At 37.0% G+C, this 20,637-nt stretch overlaps 1 protein-coding gene and 1 long non-coding RNA gene across 11 annotated transcripts in view; one reads left to right on the top strand and one right to left on the bottom strand.

Moving 5' to 3' along the window:
• The window catches only part of ST18 (ST18 C2H2C-type zinc finger transcription factor), a 167,840-nt gene extending 151,725 nt beyond the window's left edge, over positions 1–16,115 (top strand). For all 10 annotated transcript variants that reach the window (XM_041713901.2, XM_072924649.1, XM_072924651.1 and 7 more), the window contains 8 exons: positions 416–484; positions 5,515–5,577; positions 5,673–5,753; positions 6,791–7,012; positions 8,995–9,083; positions 10,291–10,394; positions 12,627–12,770; positions 13,566–16,115. In XM_041713901.2, coding sequence (XP_041569835.2) covers positions 416–484; positions 5,515–5,577; positions 5,673–5,753; positions 6,791–7,012; positions 8,995–9,083; positions 10,291–10,394; positions 12,627–12,770; positions 13,566–13,706 — 913 coding nt within the window. In that variant the 3' untranslated portion in view covers positions 13,707–16,115. The remainder of the gene's footprint in view (positions 1–415; positions 485–5,514; positions 5,578–5,672; positions 5,754–6,790; positions 7,013–8,994; positions 9,084–10,290; positions 10,395–12,626; positions 12,771–13,565) is intronic.
• The window catches only part of LOC121469220 (uncharacterized), a 45,069-nt gene continuing 30,197 nt past the window's right edge, over positions 5,766–20,637 (bottom strand). Inside the window, exons 3-4 of the long non-coding RNA XR_012054141.1 lie at positions 19,756–19,910; positions 5,766–6,873 (exon numbers count right to left, since the gene is read on the bottom strand). This is a non-coding gene — a long non-coding RNA (uncharacterized lncRNA). The remainder of the gene's footprint in view (positions 6,874–19,755; positions 19,911–20,637) is intronic.

The following is a 20,637-nucleotide window of genomic DNA, read 5'->3' as shown; positions in this document are numbered from 1 at the left end:
AACCCGAGGATATTAAATATTTTCCTCAAAATAGCCAGCTGTCAACCTAGGTGTTGAAACAACAATTTCCTGCTTTTCCCTTAGGAGCAGAATGGAAGTGTTTTCTGCCTTCTACTAACCATGTGGACCAGATCCCCTAACTGTCCTTCATATAGGAAACATAAAGGATAGATTCTGTGTACAACTGTCCTTCATAGCAAAGCTTTACAGGGGCTAGAAACCTTTGTTCTGAATTACATACTTTTTTTAGTGATTTAAGAACCACAGCCTTATGCCGGTCCTTCTTTGCTGAGAATAAATATCTGAGACTATAATTTTAACTAATATAAATCATGTATTGTCTGGATGTTGGTGTTTTAAACAAAAATAAATGCTTTGATTTAGTAAAATATTTCACATCAGGTTTTCTTTTCAGTGTTTCTGGGTGCCCACTAGCTGACAAGACATTAAAATCCCTTATGGCTGCTAACTCTCAGGAGCTCAAGTAAGTATTGACAATAGCACAAATGTTATTGTTCTTTATCTTTGACAGACACGTTCCTTGTGTTATTGAAGTTGTAAATTTGAATTGCTCTGAGTGGTATCAAATCTTTTTCTGAAAAGTGTAGTGAATTTGTTTGAAAGCTTTTGAGTGAAATAAAGTTTGCTTTTCTCCATTTGTCTTTCTTTATTCTTGCACCCCTTCATTTTCATCAATTAATCAGGGCCTGGGGGACAAAAATTGTGAACACTAGAGAAGATGCAGATTTTTCAGTAGTTTTGAATCAGAGAGGAATAGAAAATATCTAATATGTAATCTGGCAACTGATCCAGATAGAATTAATTGGAATTATTTAGCTAGAAGTAAATCTAGTTAGAATAAATCTAAAAATGACACCAGGATACCTGCAAATATTTTTTTATTTGTCACTACCCTATATTATGAGTTTAATGTGACTAAAGTAGGCATCAAGTCATATGGTTTTGTGCTGGCATAATTCTCACCATGAAATGTCACTTACAAAAGGACTGTGCAGGCTTTGCTATATAGACAGATGTATAGGGACATATGAATATTTCAAAAATCTGTAGTCAAGAGAGGCACTGGCAACCAGTCATCTAGTTATTGAATTGGCTTTGTCAATAAGGATGTGGGGAAAAGAGAAGGATAATTAGAGTTCTTTCATAGCTTTCCCTCTGCAACTTGTAAATTGGATCCCATAATAGATGGCTTGGAAAAATTCATGAATGCACGTAAAAAGGGGAGAACCCCGTGACTGTCCTTTCTGTCCTTTAGGTTCATCCCTAGTCCAGATAGAAGAAAATAAAGTCTGATCATGGCACTATTTTCCTTTTCTAATGGTATTAGTGGCAGAAGGGAATACATTTAGTCTTGGAGTAGTATTTGGCTTTCCCAGATCAAATGTTAGTGGTCTTATTCCCTAGCCTTACAACTTCAGTTATAATTGAAATGCTGAACTGATGGTAGTTATGAAGCTGAATGTACAGGAGATGCAGTAAAATAGCAAAGAAAGGCTGTTTATATAGGCAGCTGTCCAAAGCAGTTCACAAAGCCAGTAGGTAAACTGGCACACTGGCACAATGCTGCATTTTTTGACATTTCTGATCCTCAAAGGTATAAAATTTAGGTTTCGTTTGTTTTAAAAGAGCAGAATGGTTAGTAAGGAGCCGGCTTGCAAAAATGCTGACAAATTTGAAGTCATTTGCTGAGTCATATATATTTGTCCCTGCTTTTATTGGCTTTCTGCCATACAAAGACACTCACACAAATATTTTGAATAGTTGCTCCTCATGCATCACCCCCCCGCCCCATTCATGTGTGAATAAGTAAATTTGCATACCAATATGGTTATTTTTCTACTAAAGCTTCTAGAGTTTTGGTCATGCCATAAGGAAAGAGGAGCAACAGCATATGACTTAAATGACAAACTGCACACTGTACGCCATGTATAATAAGTGAGTTGTGAAAGACAAAGTCAAAGTTCATGGACATTTCACAGACAGAAATATGTTGCATAACGCAGTTAGCATTTAATTTCAATTAACTAGAAAAAGAGCAAAAATCAAAATCTGTTCACAGACAATTTGCAAAAGGAAAAAAAGGCTAAATAAAATTATTTTCCATAAATGTACCACCTTAATTTTGGTTTTTGCAAACATAATTCAGGTGGTATTTTGAACAAAACTTTGCTTCTGTCTAAATTAAATCTTTTTCCACAATGCTGCAATCATGCTTGTACTGGTATAGTGATATCAATAGTTAATTGTAGCATTGCTATGTGAGCAGAGGGCATAAATGCTCATAGAATCAGGCCAGGAAAGTACCCTCATGTAGTTAGGCATGAATATGAAAAAGCTGTGTATTTTTTCCAAATGTTATTCATGTTTAATTTGCCAGAATCAAGATAAGATTTTGGCTTTAATTATGAAACTCTATGCCAGCAAAGATACAAGGCTTCCATGTGATCCACAGTTTGGAAATAAGGAAGATCTGCTCAGAAAGTGTGCCTGTGATTCAGATTCAAGAAAATATCTATGTGAGGATTCTTGCTGTTCAGAACAATCTGACGTGGTCAATTTAAAACTTGATAAGTTTGGTGATGACTCAGATTTTAAAGCTAAAAGGGATAATTGTGGCTGATATTCTATTTAATCAAAGAGCTTGCTTATCAAGCCTTAAAAATTTTAAATGTGTACTTGTGAAAGGTATTTACTTACAATTCAGAAACTTTTAGGAATAGGTGGTCAGTCCTACCTACCCTTAGACTCGTTTTTGCAGAGGTTAAATGTCAATTTTTTTAGGAGAGATTTGAGTAGTTTTTCTACGTGGGCTCAACATAAAACATTGCTACTGATTTATACTGAATTATACTGCCTTCCATAGGCAGTATAACAATTTCAGAAAATGGTTTTCTCAGCTGACCTCTATGAGTTTGCCTCGACTACAGTTCATATCCAACACTTCTGGTGAGCTTGTGAGGGAGAAAATGTACCAGAAGTGCTCCTAAACATGCAGCTTGGTGTTTCAATTTTACATGTTGTAGTTCATCTTCCTAAAGAAAAAGCAATCCTCTTGTTGGAGAAAGGGACAAAATAGGAGGTAGTCAATACCATTTGCAAGAATTGATATGTAAAATCATTGAGAGATTTATTTTTTAGTAAGAAATTTGGAAGAATTGTAGAAGAACTTGTAACCTACACCCACCTGAGGGTTGACATCTCCTAATTTGATGTCCTGAGACCTCTGGTCTTTCAATGTAATTCCTATTTTCTTGGCTCTGCACAGGAATTCATTATAGAGGATGACTCACTAAGCTGGGGTACCAGTCCAAACACCACTTAAAAGCTGATGAACTTTCACAGCATTACTAATGGAAAGGCACTGGGTTTTTGATGTATTTTGTGTTCTGGAATTTCATAGTCCATACAAAGATATAACCAATATTTAGAAAACCCAGCCCAATGGTCAAAATTAGGAGTCTTGCTAATGAAGCTTTTTACTTATTTGCCAGTAGCCCACCTGAAATATCTTTTTACAGTTTCATTAGTCCTGATAATATCTCAGTCTCAAATCTTCAGTGACCTCCAGAATAGGCTGGACTCAAATCCAATTGGAAACTTGTCTGCTGCCAGAAGTGGTAACTACAGATGGGGTGATAAAAAATTCAGTTCAGCATCCTTTTTAAGTATATTCACCACTCCCAGACTTTCAGATCTGAATGTCTCACACAAAGAGCTTTTCTTGAATTAAAGTCCACCTCTATTCTATGCAGGAAGGCCTTCCATCTGTGATCATCTGATAAAACAAGTAGCCAAAATTAATTTTCTCAGTTTTTGGCAGGTGTTCTGGATTTACTTGTGAGTACTCACACTCTCCAGACAACTGCCCTTGCTGCCTGCTCCACATGACATTGTGCCCAGTCCTTGTCCCACACTTAAACAGGTCAACATTTAATTGTACACGGTAAAGCATGTCCTGGCACTCTGCAAATCCCCACCTTTACCTTTGCTGTCAGTGTGAGGCAAGTCATTCTGCCAAAAAATATTTTGTTCACGAAGTGTTGTCATGAAATGTTTTGATATTATCTTTGAAAAAAAAGGCACCCCTTTCTTCATTTGAAATCATTTGCTGAATTCTACTTCAATCAATGCATAAATTTGCTCATGTCCAAAAGAAGTCAGATTTTTTGACAAATTAATTGTTCACAGAAAACTAGTTTTAAATATTCTGTGAAGAGATGCACCTGCACACTCAGATGTGCTATTACAATTATATTTGTAGGTGTTTTCCATGGCAGCCTACCAATGATTAGACAAAATCACGAATCTCTTTTACTCAGGAAAGATTCAGTAACTGAGACCCTTAAGAGCATATTGAACCCTGCAAGTTTCCTTAACGGTTCAGCACAACATTATTTGGCACAACTCCTTATGTAATTCTGATACTCTGTTAAAAATAATAGCATGTCAAAATCCCTTAGGGTTGCTTAGTATAAAAACTTTGTGTTGTATAATACAGAAACATAGAAAAGGCTGGCATAGCTTCTAAGGTAAATGTTTTTGGTGCTGCTTTGTTTGCTGAGGTATGCTAATATTCTCTAAAAAATCCTCAAACCACACCACTCCACAAATACACAACAGCCTTAATTAAAAAATAAAAAATTTAATTTCTGTACTTCTGAGATGTCACAAGTGAGGTCCTGCTTCAAACCCCACAGAAGTCAGTGGAAGGACCCAAGCTGGCTTTTGGGGCATAGCAAGCAAGAAGCCCATCCTGCCAGACTGCTGGCAAAAGCACAGTAACCATCAGATTTTTTTTCTTTTTATTGTATGGATGTTTCAGTATTAAACATTGATACTTGAAAAGACTTGTTTGTCACACATACACAGAGAAACCCCTTAACTATGAGAAATAGGCATAATCCGATTGCTCAGCTGAACACCCACCTGAATCTCAAGCGAGAAAGAGATGGTCCTGTGGTATGCTTACAATGCTAGAATACACAAATTATTAAATTCAAATTCTGGCTACCATCTACTCATGCCCAAAAGTAAAACTGCTTCTCTGTTTTAATTTCCCTTTCTGTAAATACTGGCAAAGTGCTTATTTATATCTCTACCTGAAAGCATCATACCAATAACAAACAAACATATAATAGCAAATTTGCAGATAGATCTATATCAAGCTGCTTTTTCCTTCTCTTTGTAATGTTGATTCTGTACAAGGAAAAATATTAGATGCAAATATTGATATAAACTAATTAAATCAACACATCATATACAATATATTTCACAATCCTTATTATAATTCTGCTATTTAAAAAAATCCCTCCCCAATAAAAGGGAGTCTGCTTATTTAAGAAAATTTGAATAAAGCAGCAAGAGATATGTTGAGTTATTCAACAAAAAGCTCTGCTGTTCTTTCTTCCACTCTAGACAAAATACAGATTGTACACATTATTTACTCTGTATCTTTGTGACTGTATTTTGTAAGCTTCCTGTATTATTCCATAGGTGCCCAACACCTGGCTGTGATGGCTCTGGCCACGTGACAGGGAACTATGCATCCCACAGAAGGTAACAACCATCCCATCACATGGGGCTGCAGTGCTCAGGGCTCTCGGCTGGCAGCAGCAGAAAGAGGTGGCTCTTATTCTGTGTGCTTCTTTCAGCTTGTCTGGCTGTCCTCGTGCCAGGAAAGGAGGTATCAAAGTCACTCCTACCAAGGAAGAAAAAGAAGACCCTGAACTTAAGTGAGTACAGAAGCAGGGGTCCACCGCCAGTGGAGGGGGGAAATGGCCTGTGAGAGTTCAGGATTGAGGAATCATAGGGAGATGCCCCAGTTAATCTGAACCATGCGAGAATAGTGCCCAGAGCTGGAACCAAACCAAGTGTTTCTGCTTCTTGTGGAGTTTGTGGAGTCCATCACCTAGGAGACTGAACACTGAGGAAGGATTGTTGTATCTGCTTGTATTGCTCCAATTATTTTAAAGAGTGCTATGCAAGTGCCAATTGGTTGACAAATTTGGCAAAATGAAGGAAAATTACTGACTGAGGTGAAACTTGTTAGCTAATTAAATCAGAGTGACACTTTAAAAATATGTTCTAGAAAACTTAAATATCTATAAGTCTCATGTCTTTTCTATATCTATGAATGAAAATTTCACTTAAAGTGAAAACTGGAATCTCAGTAGAGATTCACTACAGTCCTGGCTTGAATGCACATTCCATTAAAATTTGTAAATGGTAACTTCCAGAATATAAAAGTGAATAGTTGTATGGAATGTTGTATTAATATTTGCTAATGATATATGCAAGACTGCATAACACTGACAGAGCAGAACAAAAAGCTCCCTCCCCTTCCTTTGCAAGACTCTGCATGGATTTCCATGCAAGTTTTCCAGTTACAGGAACACACCCTCTGCTTCATACCAGAAACCGAGATAGAAACGAGACAATGTTGACTTTCCATACATTTGAAGAAGTTTGATTTATTGCCTGTGATAGAATTTGAAATTTTTTTTTCCAGTGAAACATTATCTAAATGGATGTCTTTTCTTAGCCTCTACAATTTTATTTTAAATTGCCTTATTTTAAGATCAGCTGAACCCCCATAATGTAGCTTGACAAGAGTTGGATGCCCTGGTACAGTGTGCCACCAGGGACCAAGTCTTACTCCATTAAAGCAAGGTAGCAAAGGCAGCCAGAATGATTTTCTCAGGATTTTTTAAGACTGTCTTTGCCTGCTCTCTCCAGTGAAAATGAGGCTTCTTTTGCTGTATTTCTGTAGATGTCCAGTGATAGGCTGTGATGGCCAAGGTCACATATCAGGTAAATACACTTCTCATCGCACTGCTTCTGGTTGTCCTTTGGCTGCCAAGAGACAGAAGGAGAGTCCTGTCAATGGGTCTTCGCTATCCTGGAAACTGAACAAACAAGAGCTGCCACACTGTCCTTTGCCAGGCTGCAACGGGCTGGGTCATGTTAATAATGTTTTTGTCACCCACAGAAGGTATAACTTTGTGTTTTCTCTTTTCATTTTTCCTTAACATTCCACTCTGAAATGGCAACATGTGAGTTTAGAGTCAGAATAAATTATTCTAAAGTCTTTTGAGTAATAACTTTGCAGCTAAAGTAATATAAAATATTACTTTGAGAGACTCAAACTTTTATGTCTCTTTCTATGTTCCCATTGAAGCATGACTTTCTAAGGTGTTCAGATTAGCACAGTGCCTATGCATTTTAAAATTAAGTAGAGTCCTTTCCTAGGGAAATATGGAGTTGTATCTGCATATCTTCCAAAGAAAAGAGAAATATCATTGAAATGCCTCCAGAAAAGTTTTAGCCAAGAGCCATTAATTTAGTCTTTCTACCAGTGAAAATGTTATACTCATAAACTTTGTATTTGAACAGCAAAGGTTACACGAAGGAAAAACAATAAGCATGCAGCACTCCTATGGATTAAAGAAGTTTGAAGTTATAACAATCTTACAAAGTGTCATTGCAGAGAAGGAGTCACACATATAACTAACAACAACAAACAACATCTATCACTGTGAAAAATAATAATCTGACTATATTGATTCAAAAATAATCAAATACTCTGATTGGCAAGTCTGGTTTTCTGTCTTTAATGGAAATTAAGTCTACATTTTCTATCTCCTTTGCTTTCTTCCTAACACTTTGAGCCAACTTCTCTGAGACAAGAAATAACCAAGGTCATTTGAACAAATTCAGTCCTAATTTTATTTCATACATCCCATCTAAAAGTCTTTTCTTTAGGACACTAATGTAAATTGTGGCTAATTAAGCAAGTAGTAAAACTATATTTTAGCTGGTAACAATTTATAGTTCAGATGATTCCTCTCCTACATAAGACTGGATCACTCTCTCATGTTAGTTAAAATGACATAGCAGATATAACTTAATTTGACATTCTTTCCTAGGACATTTGAAACCTAACAAGTTGCTTTCAAACAATCTCACACTTAGCTATCTGCCCTGGGCAGAGATAATAAGCAGAAATTTAGAACTGAAGAACTAGCATCTTTCCCTGTATAGCTTTTAGCCAAGCTAATGAAAGCTTAGGTTTTGCTGGTTTTGTTTCTTTTTTTTTTTTCTCTAAGTGGAAATGCCATGTCTTTTAGGATTCTCTTTAAAAAAAATTTTTACACACGCACTCACACATAGACACACACATAAACCATTTTCATGTGGAACAAAAGTTTCCTTCTCTCCTTACTCAGCTACACCTAAAACCAAATCCTTCTGACAACTCTTCCGCATATCGGTATTTCTTCTTTTTTATTTATAAAGATAGTGTTGAGACAGTGTAATTCCTCTTAGCCCTTTAGCGGGCTATAAAAATTGCCTCAGATAATTACCAGCTGATGAAATTGTAAGCTTTGAAATAGCAAAATGTAATTTAATGTGAACAGTGGTTAAAAAGCAAACTGGCTATATAATAGAACCATTCAAAAAAGCTATTACAGCCTATAGGGTATATCCAGAGTTATTATTGTATTGATCATTATTATGTATCAAGAAAGTGATACAATAATTGCGCACTATGGACATCATCCCATTAACTAATTTTTTTTTAGGATAGTAAACTTGACATTTTAAATACCATACTCTCCTCTCCTTTGGAGCACAATCCCTTGATAAAAACAGTTTATAAGTGTTTGAATTTAAAGAATTCTGTAAATGCATCTTCATATAGCTTAACAGTAGTTGTTACTGCAATTTTGATTATTTTGAAATATGCTTAAGAGTTGTTTACTCATAGATTGAGATTTCTGTGCCAATTTTCAAGCAGGAATATACAGCTAAATGACTCTTTATGAGTTATGTCATTCCCCAAAGCCATGCTATAATGGAGATACTGATGTGACCTTAGGTACAGAGGTCTGTCCAAGTGCATAATAATATTGCCTGAAAGGATTGTTGCCATTTTCAAGTGGGTGCTAATGTTTTTTTTCCTATCTGTTTCAGCCTGTCTGGTTGTCCTCTGAATGCACAAACCATAAAAAAGGGCAAAATTTCAGAAGAATTAATGACTATCAAGCTTAAAGCAAGTGGCGGTAAGGAGATCTGTAAAAAATGATGGCATTTATTTAGATAGAAGGGCCCTGACTCCCATTTATACTTGTGCCCCTTTATGCCATTCTGGCATTAATTCTCACTACTTTGTCTCTAGCAATAAAAAATCTCAACTAACAAAAATATTTGCATGAGAGATTATAAAATTATTGTAATTTACATCTTGATAACTGAACATTGAGGATATGCTCTTGTTCAAGAGCATTATTTTTAATATATAGATATTATTTCAATATTGTTTTTATTAATAAACAATTAGTTACAGATGAAGAGGACTTAGCTATCTGATGAATAAGGTAAGCAGGGAGAAATACTGTGGGCAGAAATTGACTCATCTCTCTAACTTCATTCCTACATGGTTTAGCATCTATTCAGTGTGTGTGCAATTTAGCTAACCTAAGTGCAAAGCAATAATTACCAAAGAGTTGCAGGGAGAAATGTGTAGGAGTCTCCCTTCTTATATAACGTGCTTTAGCAAGCTGGGCATTGAGCCAGGAATCAGGAAATTAAGTTTTTAGCCTCCAACTGCTGAGAAAAACAGTTGCATTACTACTTACAGATTTCTCATGCTAGCTCCCCAGTAGACTCAGTTCTAGGCTTTAAAGCAGCAACATCAGCAGCACAAATCTCCAGGCAGAGTTGGGTTCAGAGTGATACTCAGCAGAAACAGGCACATGTATTTCCCAGCAGCTGCTACAGTTCGGTGTTTTTCAGGACAAGGCTTTCATTAAAGAACTGAAGTTTTTTTTTCTTTTCTATCTAACTTATTGGGATGAAAAAGACTGGCTTCCTTTTTTTTTCTTTTTTTTTTTTCTCCCCTGTAATAATTGTTTGCTTTCTAAAAATTTCACCCTTTCCTGTTATTTAAACTTCCCTGTTTATCAGATATATCTCAGGCTGTGCTTATTGAAATTATTCTGCACAGGAACTTGCCCTCATAGAGATCTTGCAAGATCAGAAACAGGTACAGATGAGTGAACAATTATAATGCTAGTGAAGATGTTGCCCTGGTGTGTTTCCTAAAAAAAGAAATGTTGCTGTTGTATTATTTGGCAAGTTAAGGATCAATCATCTGTTAAAAATCTTATTTTCCTATGGTTAAGTAACAGGTAAATAAGCTTGTTACTCATACATCCATTTACAGGTGGACATTTTAAATCTAATACTGTTATTTTCAACTATTTACAGGTATTGAGAGTGATGAAGAAATAAGACACTTGGATGAGGAAATAAAAGAACTGAATGAATCCAATCTTAAAATTGAAGCTGACATGATGAAACTTCAAACTCAGGTATGCATAAATGTGAAACATTTTCCTATGCTATGTTCAAGCACGATAAATAAGTTAAATGCTATGTAAATGCTATGTTTAAAAATAACTAGTCTCCTCTGCACTCCTTTTTCCAAGCTCTTGTTTTTTGTTGTTTTCTGTAAATAAGCAGCAGGTATTGTCTTAAAGATCTGGTGAGTGAGAAATTCAGGGAAGTTTGTAGCTAATCCTAACAAGCAGACAGGAAACATACTTACTAAACAAAACATTCATTTTTCTTTGTTGACCAAACATCTGCTTACCAAACCATGGATGTCCTATGACTTGAATTTTTAGGGATGATAATTCCTCTTACAAACCCTCTCCAAATCTTAATGAGTGTTGAATTCAATGAGTTCTTGTGTGTACCTAAGAAAATTTTCCTAGCTTAGCTCACCCACTGTCAATTATTCAAATAGTGTGACTTTTGCCTCCAGGCAACAGCTGGTAAAAAATGTATACCTTTTGCTAGTTTGTATAGGAAATTATTTTAATGGGAGTTATGGAAAAGAGTAATTTTCTTTCATTATTTTGTAAACTGGAGAGATTAAGTTGGCTTTAATATGCTGAAAGTGGTTCTACGGAGTGAGCTGTATAGCTTCATCCCTTTGGACTCCTGTATGCACCTGGAAGTTAACCTGGGCAGACTGGGTAAAACCATGAGAAATTGCAGAATTTTCATTTTTTTATTTATAAAGACAACAATAAGAGTGAAATAAAATTAAGTCTGTAAACTGAATATAAACTCAAACTGACCTAAACCAAACTGAGTGTAATCATACCCGCCTGTATTTGCATCACATTGGAATGAGCAGTGTTGACTCATGATGTTTTTGCAATAACCACTGGGTGTATGGTCTAAACAAGGTAGAAGCCTGTGCCACCTGTGCTGGATCTAAACAATCTGGCTTCACATTACAGCAGTTGTGGGGATATCCAGCCCAAACTGTGCTGCAGGGGGGCTGTGCTCACTGTCACACTTGGTCCTCTCTGGTGGTCACTGTGCTATTTGCATGGAGATCGCCCAGTTTATGCAGTCAGTTTTCTTCTCCCTGGACTTTCTCCCTGGTGAAGGCACCTTGACCAGCAAAGCCTGAACTGACCTACAGCAGAAAACATAAATCTCCTACCTCCTTTTACTCCACCCCAGCCAGGTGCTAGACTGCTATGAACACCCTCCAGAGGATGCATTGTAGTGGATGGCAGGCACACAAAAAGGGGTTTCTCACGCTGGGGAGTTGTTCTGTGCGACTGTGTGTGCGCAAAGGAAGTAAAGTGGCCACAAGCAGGAGGCAGTTAAGTAGTGCAAAGAGGTGCATACCGATAAGGAAGGGAGGGTATGGCAATCGTGGATAGGACTGCACTGATCCATGCCTTGAGGAGCTGTGGCAGAGCACAGGGATGGCAGCCCTTGGTTCTCCCCAGCTGAGCTCTCTGCTCCAGAGACAAGGCGCAGGACAGGAGGGAACCAGACCCTATCATTGCTACTTTTGTTTTTTCAGCACTGCTTTTGACATCTAAGCTTTTAGATCTGAGTATATCCCAGAGCTCCCACGTTTAAAAAGATACCATTTTTTTTCAATCTCGGCTGCTTTTCCCTGCTCTTTCCAAAACTCTCCATTCTATTGGTCAGAGATCATCTTTGTGGTACGTGCTCAGCCTCTCAGTTTCCTTTCCACTCTATTTTTTTCTTATTGTTCCCAGCACCAGGCCTGTTGCTAATCCCAGCCAGCCCAGAGCTCACCCAGGAGCAGGGCAGGAAAATAGCACAACAGCTAATACCCGTGCCCTTGCTATTGTGGTCGAGCAGCAGGGATGCTGTAAGAGCAGGACAGCAATATAAACATCAACCTCCTTTCTCCTTCCCCCCGCCAGCCCTGAGGCCACGCTCTGTCCCAGCTCCACACTCCACCCTGACCCTCCTCTCCAAGCTCAATTCCCTCCTCCCACTCTGAGGCACTGTCTAGTGCCTTGCTGCCTCAAGGTTTCTCCATGAACCAGCAGCAAAGTCCATCATTTCAGAGAAAATACAACCTCGCCTTTGCTCTGAATGTTCTGTGGAAAAGCTATGTCTCTCCTAAAAAGAGCATAGTTGAGTTTCAGATTCATCATGGCCTCTCTTGTAATCACCCACCTGATATTTTGGGTTCAAACTGCAGTAACAATACTGCCAAGGGTTTATCTGACTGTGTTTGTGCTGCCTGTCTCTTTTAGATCACATCGATGGAGAGCAATTTGAAAACAATAGAAGAGGAGAACAAACTCATAGAGCAGAACAACGAGAGCCTGTTGAAGGAGTTAGCTGGCTTAAGCCAAGCCCTTATCTCCAGCCTCGCTGACATTCAGCTGCCACAGATGGTAAGCCCACAGCCAGCAGGTTAACACCTTCTTTGGAGATTGTCTTGCCAGCACTTGAAGCAGATGAGCAAAGTCAGGGACCGCAGGAGCACTGGAGCTGCATTAGTAGAGAGCACTTTTAAGCTGATTTGCTTTGCAGAGATGCAGGATCATGAAGTCTGTGTGGTAGTAGGTGCAGTAACTTTCAGGAATACCAGCCCTGGTGTCTCTGCCCTGTACCACACCATGCAAGGCAGGCTTTTCCATCAGACCTCCCTGTCTGAACACCCACCCTGCACAGAGTGAAAACTTCACTCTCATGAGAATCCTCATATACTCAGCTCCCAGATCAAAACTATAACCTGTTTCATGCAGATGATTTTTCTGGAGACAACCAAGCTCCATCTTCTCAAGAATTTCACTTCTTACTTTCAAAAAAAGGCCAAATCCACAGAGGTATCCCTGTTTCCAGGATTTCCTGTTTCCTGATTTCCAGATTAAGAAAGGACAGTTTGGGAGAATATCAGTCATAATCACAGAGACAAATTGGCCACAAAAAAAAAAAAAAAAAAAAAAAAAAATTACACTAACCATAATATCTCCAACTCCTTTTCTTGCTTGGAGAGAGTGTGGATTCCCCAGGACATGCAACTCCTGTAATTTCCACAGCCTTTCCATTAATTTGGATGGCTGCCCTGTTTATGACTTCTCCCCAGTTGCCATATTGCTCCTTTGACATGCTTGGGGTTGGGTGTTTGGGTATTTTTGGCCTTAATTTTACCTCCTACAATTATAATCTGTTTTGTCTCCATTTAGGGGCCAATCAGTGAGCAGAATTTCGAAGCATATGTAAATACACTCACAGACATGTACAGCAATCTGGAACGGGACTATTCCCCCGAATGCAAAGCTCTGCTGGAAAGTATCAAACAGGCAGTGAAGGGCATCCATGTGTAGGATGTGAAAGCTGCTGGGCAACAGAAATTACTTAACAGCAGTAAACTCCAGATGGATCTGTTAGGAGTTCGTGTACTGCTAAGGGGTGTAGGTTGCCATGCTGCATTTACAATTGCAACATTGCACTAATTTTTTCCCAGCTGACATAAAAAAAAAAGAATAAAACCACAACAGACTATTTGTATTAACAGCAATGCACTCTGTTAGTATATTGTATTTATTTCAGTACAATTTCTTTTTTTTTCTTCTTTTGCACTCAGTTTTTGTAAGTGAATGTAAAAAGTGTGTGCGACTATTTTTTATATTTTTTATTTATTTCTAATCAAAGAGTTGGTTTTTTTATCTTTTAACAGCATTTTTGCGGCCTGCCATATTTTTACAAATGTGTTTATTAATTTATTTTCCAATGGGATTTTAAATAGACTGAAAGCTATACTGTAAATTAAATAACTTGCTGGGTTTGTACAGGAAGAAAAAAAAAACCTATGAAAGTAACAAATGACTGAACCATGGTTCTAGTTTTATTTTCCTCACATCCTGCTTTTTTATAATGGCTTTGTATCGGAAATGGGTTTGCAGTAACATGAGATGTGAAGATGCATGGAATGAGAAGATAAATGGTGCCCACTAGTGGGGAACTTGGGCTCTTAAAAGCACAGTATGCTGGAAAACAGTGTGTTAAAGAATATGTTAGCAATAATGAAATATAGCAATCAGCAAAGCACTTGACTTGGCTGTGTGATTTAGCCTATGAGAATGATTATTTAAAATGTTTCAAGAGAACTTCAGATTTATTTTACCACTGCAGCTTTTGTTCAGAGTTAGCTCATGGAGAGAAATGACAATTATCTCTAAACAAGAAGGGTAATTAGGTAGGTGCTGGTACTTTTTTAGTATGAGACGTTGAGATTTTAAGCAAGTGACCAGTATTGCAATGGATTTGGATTTAAAAATCGCAAACACATCCCAAGCTAAAGGCTTTGTACATAATGAGTCGAACACATCTCCCCTGAAATGGCATTTAATACTGGTTTGAAGGTAATGGCAGCTGAGAAGGCAGCGGTCTGGAGGGCAACAACACCCCTCTGGCACCACGGTGGTCGCTTGTCCCTTTGAATGATCAGTAGCAACACCGTGACTGGTTTCTCCCATTCTTCTTCACTAAGACTAGGCTGATACTGAATTTGTCTTCAGTCTTCTGGTAGGGTCCCAAGTGCTACAGAGCAGACAGACAGGCGGAGGTGTGGACAGACGAGCACTTGTGCAGAGGCGCGGGCGTGCGCCTCGGTATCCGGTTAGCCTGGGTGTGGAACTTCTGAATCCGTCAGAAACTAGCGGTTGCTATAACAGAGGCAATGTCTATTTCAGGGATTGTAAGTAATTAAGCATTGTTTCAGAAGTTTTTTTTATATTTATTTTTTTTAAGAAAAAGGTATAAACAACCAGCTAAACTGCCTTTTTTGTATGCACACACACCTCATGTGCATATGTGCCTCAGTGTAAATGTATACATGGATCTAGCGTGTGTTTAATTTTTCCGTGCTATAATGAAAGTGTTTATTTTTATTAGCGGCATTTATATTTAGATTGAATATGATGGCATTCACAGGCTTGACATATACAATTATATTATTACTGTTCCTGCACAAAAGTACTATTCAGAAGTGATTCAACTCTCATGCACTGTGGTCACTGTTCTGCAATTAGGTGGGGCTTGCTTTTTGTTGGGGGGTTGATTCAGCTCTCCGATCTTAGTTTAGACAGAGGAAAATGTGTGTTCTTAGGAGCTGTGTTTATTTTTAAATTGATTTTTCAAAAGCTACCATATGTGCTGTCTAATATAAATAGGAGAACACCAAACAAAAATTTGCTATTATTGTTCTTGCTAAAAACTCAAAAAGCAAACATTTGTTATACTTGTTAAATGCATACAAAAGGAGTTCACTCATTACAAAGACTAAAGTTTAATTTACTAAATATTTTAACAAATTTGTTATATATTTTATTTAAGTAAAAAAAAATCTCTTACTGACCTATGTATTTATTATTATGATTTACTATGGCTTCAGGTTTATTTATATGTGTTTGGTTGTTTGCTCAGGATGTTCTGTGAAGTATGTTTGTATTTATTTGCCTCCCTTGTACTTGATGTGTTTTGTAATGTGCACTGTTTTGTTTTTTTTTCTTTCTGTTTTTCTTTTTTTTTTTTTGTGTTTAAATGCATTGATGAGCTATACTGTAAATTAGACCTTTTGTAAAGAGCAATGACGTATGCATTTTTTAATTTGGAGTAGTTTGTATACTGTTTCTTCATACAATTAATATTTCTTACATCAAAACAACAAAATTGTGTTCTGTGCTGTACATTTGGTGTATGGTAGGAAATAAAATTGATAATGAAATATTGCAGCAACTTTGTTGGGTTTTTTAGCCTCTGGATGCTGGCTTATATTACACTTTCTTAACTGCACCTGGCACTATAAGATGTGTCAGATGTTTCAGTGGCTTTGTGTATGAAATGTGTCATGCTTGTAAGTTAATTTCTGATATAAATAATTTAATTAGTGTTTTACTTTTGCAATTTGAAATAAGGAGGAGAAAAATAGAACTGCTTAAGAGGTCCTTTTCACTTCTGAAGGGAAAAAATTTCAAGATGATAATCACTGCATTATTTAATGCATTCTTTTCTTGGCAGTTGTAGACTTTATTTGTACTGATAAAGTGCAAGATTTGTGCTGACCTTTAACAGCTGCTAAATGATGCTTAAGCATAAAAGCCATTGTAAACTTTCCAGCGATTCGAAACCGCCCACTGATCCAGCGTAATTTTCTGCTGAGAATTACAGTGCTTAGACATTGCAGAAATAAAAATCTGCTGGTTTTAGAAAGACAAGATTTCCATCTAATGGACTTTCTTTTTTCAGTGCTCATTGTAGCAAAAACAAGAAACAGTTTTATTTAGGATGTGTGCTAATGGCTTCGGGAGCATTTCTTTTTGCAGATTCCAACTTTCCACAGATAAGGAATAATGTTCATTTGGAAAGTAAGTCAAATTTAAATGCCATAAAACAAGCAGCCTGATAATTATTTATTTGAATAGAAATATTTAGATAAACTAAAATGGACTGACACATTAAAAAAAATTACATGTCTTGCATTTAGCTAGAAGGGAATTTAAAAATTTGTATCATATGAACCCGGGATGCTCAAAAATCTTGCCAGGTTTGAAGCTGTAGTGTCACAAAGGACTGGAATGAAGACAGACCTGTCCTGCAAAGCTCTGCTGCAGTGGAGTTCAGAGTTTGTTTTGTTCCAGAACATTTATCCAAGGGCACCATGAACTGGTTCTTTTTATTAAGCCAGTTATTAGTTATCTATGTAATATGACAATTAATATAAAATAGTATTTTTAAGGGTTCTTAAAATTTACTATTAAACTTCTGCTGTGCATCTTCATATCATGAGACACTACCGGGACAGTCTCTTCTCACACATCACAGATGAAGCAGAAACAGGTCTGTTTTAGCAACGTGCCTTAATACTATACAAAGACTAAGACCAACATTTTCATTTTGTCTGGCTGCCTAAATTCAAATCACAAATTTAGAAAGTCTTATTGTAACTCTTCTTATGTAATATTCAAACTCTTCTTATGTAATATTTAAATTTCTCTATTAAATATGATTATATTATTATATAATATAATAATATAATAATATTTATTATATTAGGTTTATAAGATTTGGGAAAGGCAGTGGTATGAGGATGTTGGGCTCTACATACACCTAAGAAAACTATGCTCTAATCTCAAATATTTCCAGCAATCTGAGACAAGGATTGTGAGCAGAAAACCACTTTTCCTAGGGGCTTTGGATAGGAATATGATATCCACAGTTAAGTGATTAAATTATTATTATCTAGAGACTATCTACATTCATCTTTAAACAACTTGCTCTGATAATGTTTTGGTGTTGAAATTATGGCCTTTTTCCTTTAAAAAAAAGTGTAAACACTTAACCTATATTCATTATTAAACTAATATAAGCTAGGGAGTTGGGGATATCCCAAACCAGCAAAACCCATTGTGCTTGAACAACCTTTCAAACAATTTTCATCTTTTAAGTTTCAATTTTTAACAACTGTTCTGTAACTGTGCCTATATAAGGGGAAAAATACTTAATTCAGTAAAAATACATAAATTCCAATTTTTTAATTAACTTGAATTGAAGATTTAAATATTAAAGAGAAGGAAGAGGTGCAAGAACAGTCAATATCTGCCGTCCTGACAGCTCAGGAAGCCTATTATCTCTTTTAACTAACCATGATGAAGAGTTTTGCATCTATGATGTAGAAAATAGATTCTGTAGAAAAGAGATTCTGCTTTCTACAGCAATTTTATCTCTATTTACTAATTACTAAATTACTCTAATTACTAATTACTAATAATTACTAATTACTCTATTATCTATTTACTAAGCATCTCTTCTATCTTGCTGACTTAGTGTATATATCTAACTGTGTCATGGCTTTTCTACTCAATGCCCCTTCGTCCTACTTACACTGTACTTTTAATAAGTCACAGGATTTCTTGATGGGAATTTGTTATCCTGCAGTGGCACAGAGTTATAACACAAGTTCTCTCCTTGGTTTCCTCCTGTGTTCATTCAGTGCAATACATTCTACCTGTCTCGGAAATTCTGCTACACCTAAAATTTTTATGATTTATGCAGGTGTGTAACTTGGATGCTGCCAGGAGATTTGCACCAGACAAAGTCCCTTGTTCAACTTGCTCAGGATACTGTGGGATGATAGAGCTCCATTTAGCTTTTGTGTAATGTAGGGCAGTGACCTACTTTCAGTACCTTTCAATATCTCGTTCTGGCTCGGTTTTCTTCTGCCTCTTTTGCTCTAGTAAATCTTAGACAGCCAAGCTTACACATAATTGCATCAGGGATTAGTCTGATTTCCTGTCTGACTTCATGGTACAAATTGCTTTAACTGCATTTCATTCTTACCAAATGTTCCCTGGGACATTGTCTAAGTAAATCTCAGGACTTTTCAGTTATGTGATAGCAATTACTATTTAGGTTGCTGCTGTCTGCTCCTGAAACTGTTACTGCAAAAGATTTTTTCCAACCAGCTTTTGGTGCCCAGCACCAGCTTTTGGTGCCCCGCTTCACATCCCTTGGAGTAACCTAATTTTTAGAAATTAAATGCACAGCTGGTTTTGCCAAGCAGGGTCTTTTCCAAATTCTCTTCTCTGGCCAATCCAAATTACCAGCTACTAATTTTTCATATTATTTCATAGCATTGTTTTACATATATATATATATGTATGTATGTATGTATACACACACACAAACACACACACACAAATATATATACATATATATATACACACACACATATGTATATATATATATACACACATATAAATATATATACACACATATATATATATATATAGTTAACATTTGTTTGCTTGTTTGCACAAACAATACATCATAAAATTCCAGGTGGGTACTTCTATCCGTCCGAAGTATTGAAGAAAACATCACTTTTGTTTCCCCAAGCTTGGTTCGAAACCTTATCCAACTCCTCATTCATTGTTGGTGAGGACCTTTTTTATCTTTTTAAACTTTTTCTTTTCTTTTGACACAAACTTTTTAAAAAGGAATAAAGAACAAAGGAATTAATCTCATTCTTTCTTTAACTGATGATACTGTCTGTCCAAACATTTCCCTGAAGCTGGGGCTAGGGTTGAAGCTATGTGGCTGGCAATATTCCCTGATTACAGTAACATGTAGCATCTTACAGGCACCCTCTGCTTATTTTGAAAACAATAAAAAAAATCTGAATTAGGATGCAGGTTCTATATTGATTTCAAAATTATTGGGATGAAACTGATCTGATCCTTTAGATGCAGGATGAGCTTAGTTCCTTTGGAAGAGAAGTGCCTAGAATTGGGAGTTGGTTTCTTTAATTCTGATGTATGGTCAAAAAAAATTTAGGAAAGGAATGAAGGTTTTAAAAAGCTCATAAAAACTTACCAGGAGAATGGGTGTAAGTTGAATTCCTTCAGTGGAAGTGCAGTGCCATCTCCACAGACTGAAGAGCTGAGCTCTGCACAGACACACGTGGAAGAGGTACCGCACATGAAGCACCAGTGCTGAGGACTGTGAGGGGGCATCCTTGTGTTTTCCAGCTGGCAGGAGACAAAACAGCACTTCAGAAACCCCAGACTGAGGCCTTACTCAGGTTTCTAGGTAACCCTGAGCAAGATATTTGATTCTAGCTCTGTTTCCACATCTGGGAAATGAAAATCACTCCAAAGTGCATTGGGAATGAGCAATGCCAGTCTTACACAAGGGCATGAGGTAGAGATGTGTGTACAGTGAGGGAGAAAGAGCCAGAGCAGATGTAATGTAAGGGCATATAACACCCCTCCCCCCTTTTTTTTTCTTTATAAGACATTACAGTCTTCATTTTATTGCCCTGCTGCTTACATGGTTTCACCTGGAGATATCTTTCAGTTAGTGCTGCTGGCCAGTCTCAAACTAAATTTTCAAAATGCAGAAGCTAAATTTCAAAACAACAAAAGCAAAGGCCATAAAAGCAGAAGTATTTTTATTGAGATAATGGAGCTCCTACGGATTTTGTGAAAAATCAGCTGATTGCTATGAGAGCAAAATTATGATTCATGGGAAGAGGGAAGAGGAGGGAGGTTCAGCTGTTAGAGCTTCTGTTTGGCAAGGGCCAGCTCCAGATCAGCATGACGTACAACTCAGAGTAGCAGCAAGAGTTAGTGCAAAGCTGGCCAGAGAACTGTGCTTGTGCGCTTGGTGCAGCGTCAAAGGATGCAAACAGTAGAAGTCTCATGTGTGAGTGTAAATATTTCAGCAAGAATGAAGGTAGAAAAGCAGTGACTATAG

Source organism: Taeniopygia guttata, chromosome 2, assembly GCF_048771995.1.
Source record: "Taeniopygia guttata chromosome 2, bTaeGut7.mat, whole genome shotgun sequence".
Taxonomy (NCBI): domain Eukaryota; kingdom Metazoa; phylum Chordata; class Aves; order Passeriformes; family Estrildidae; genus Taeniopygia; species Taeniopygia guttata.
This window is presented reverse-complemented; position numbering and strand designations above follow the sequence as displayed.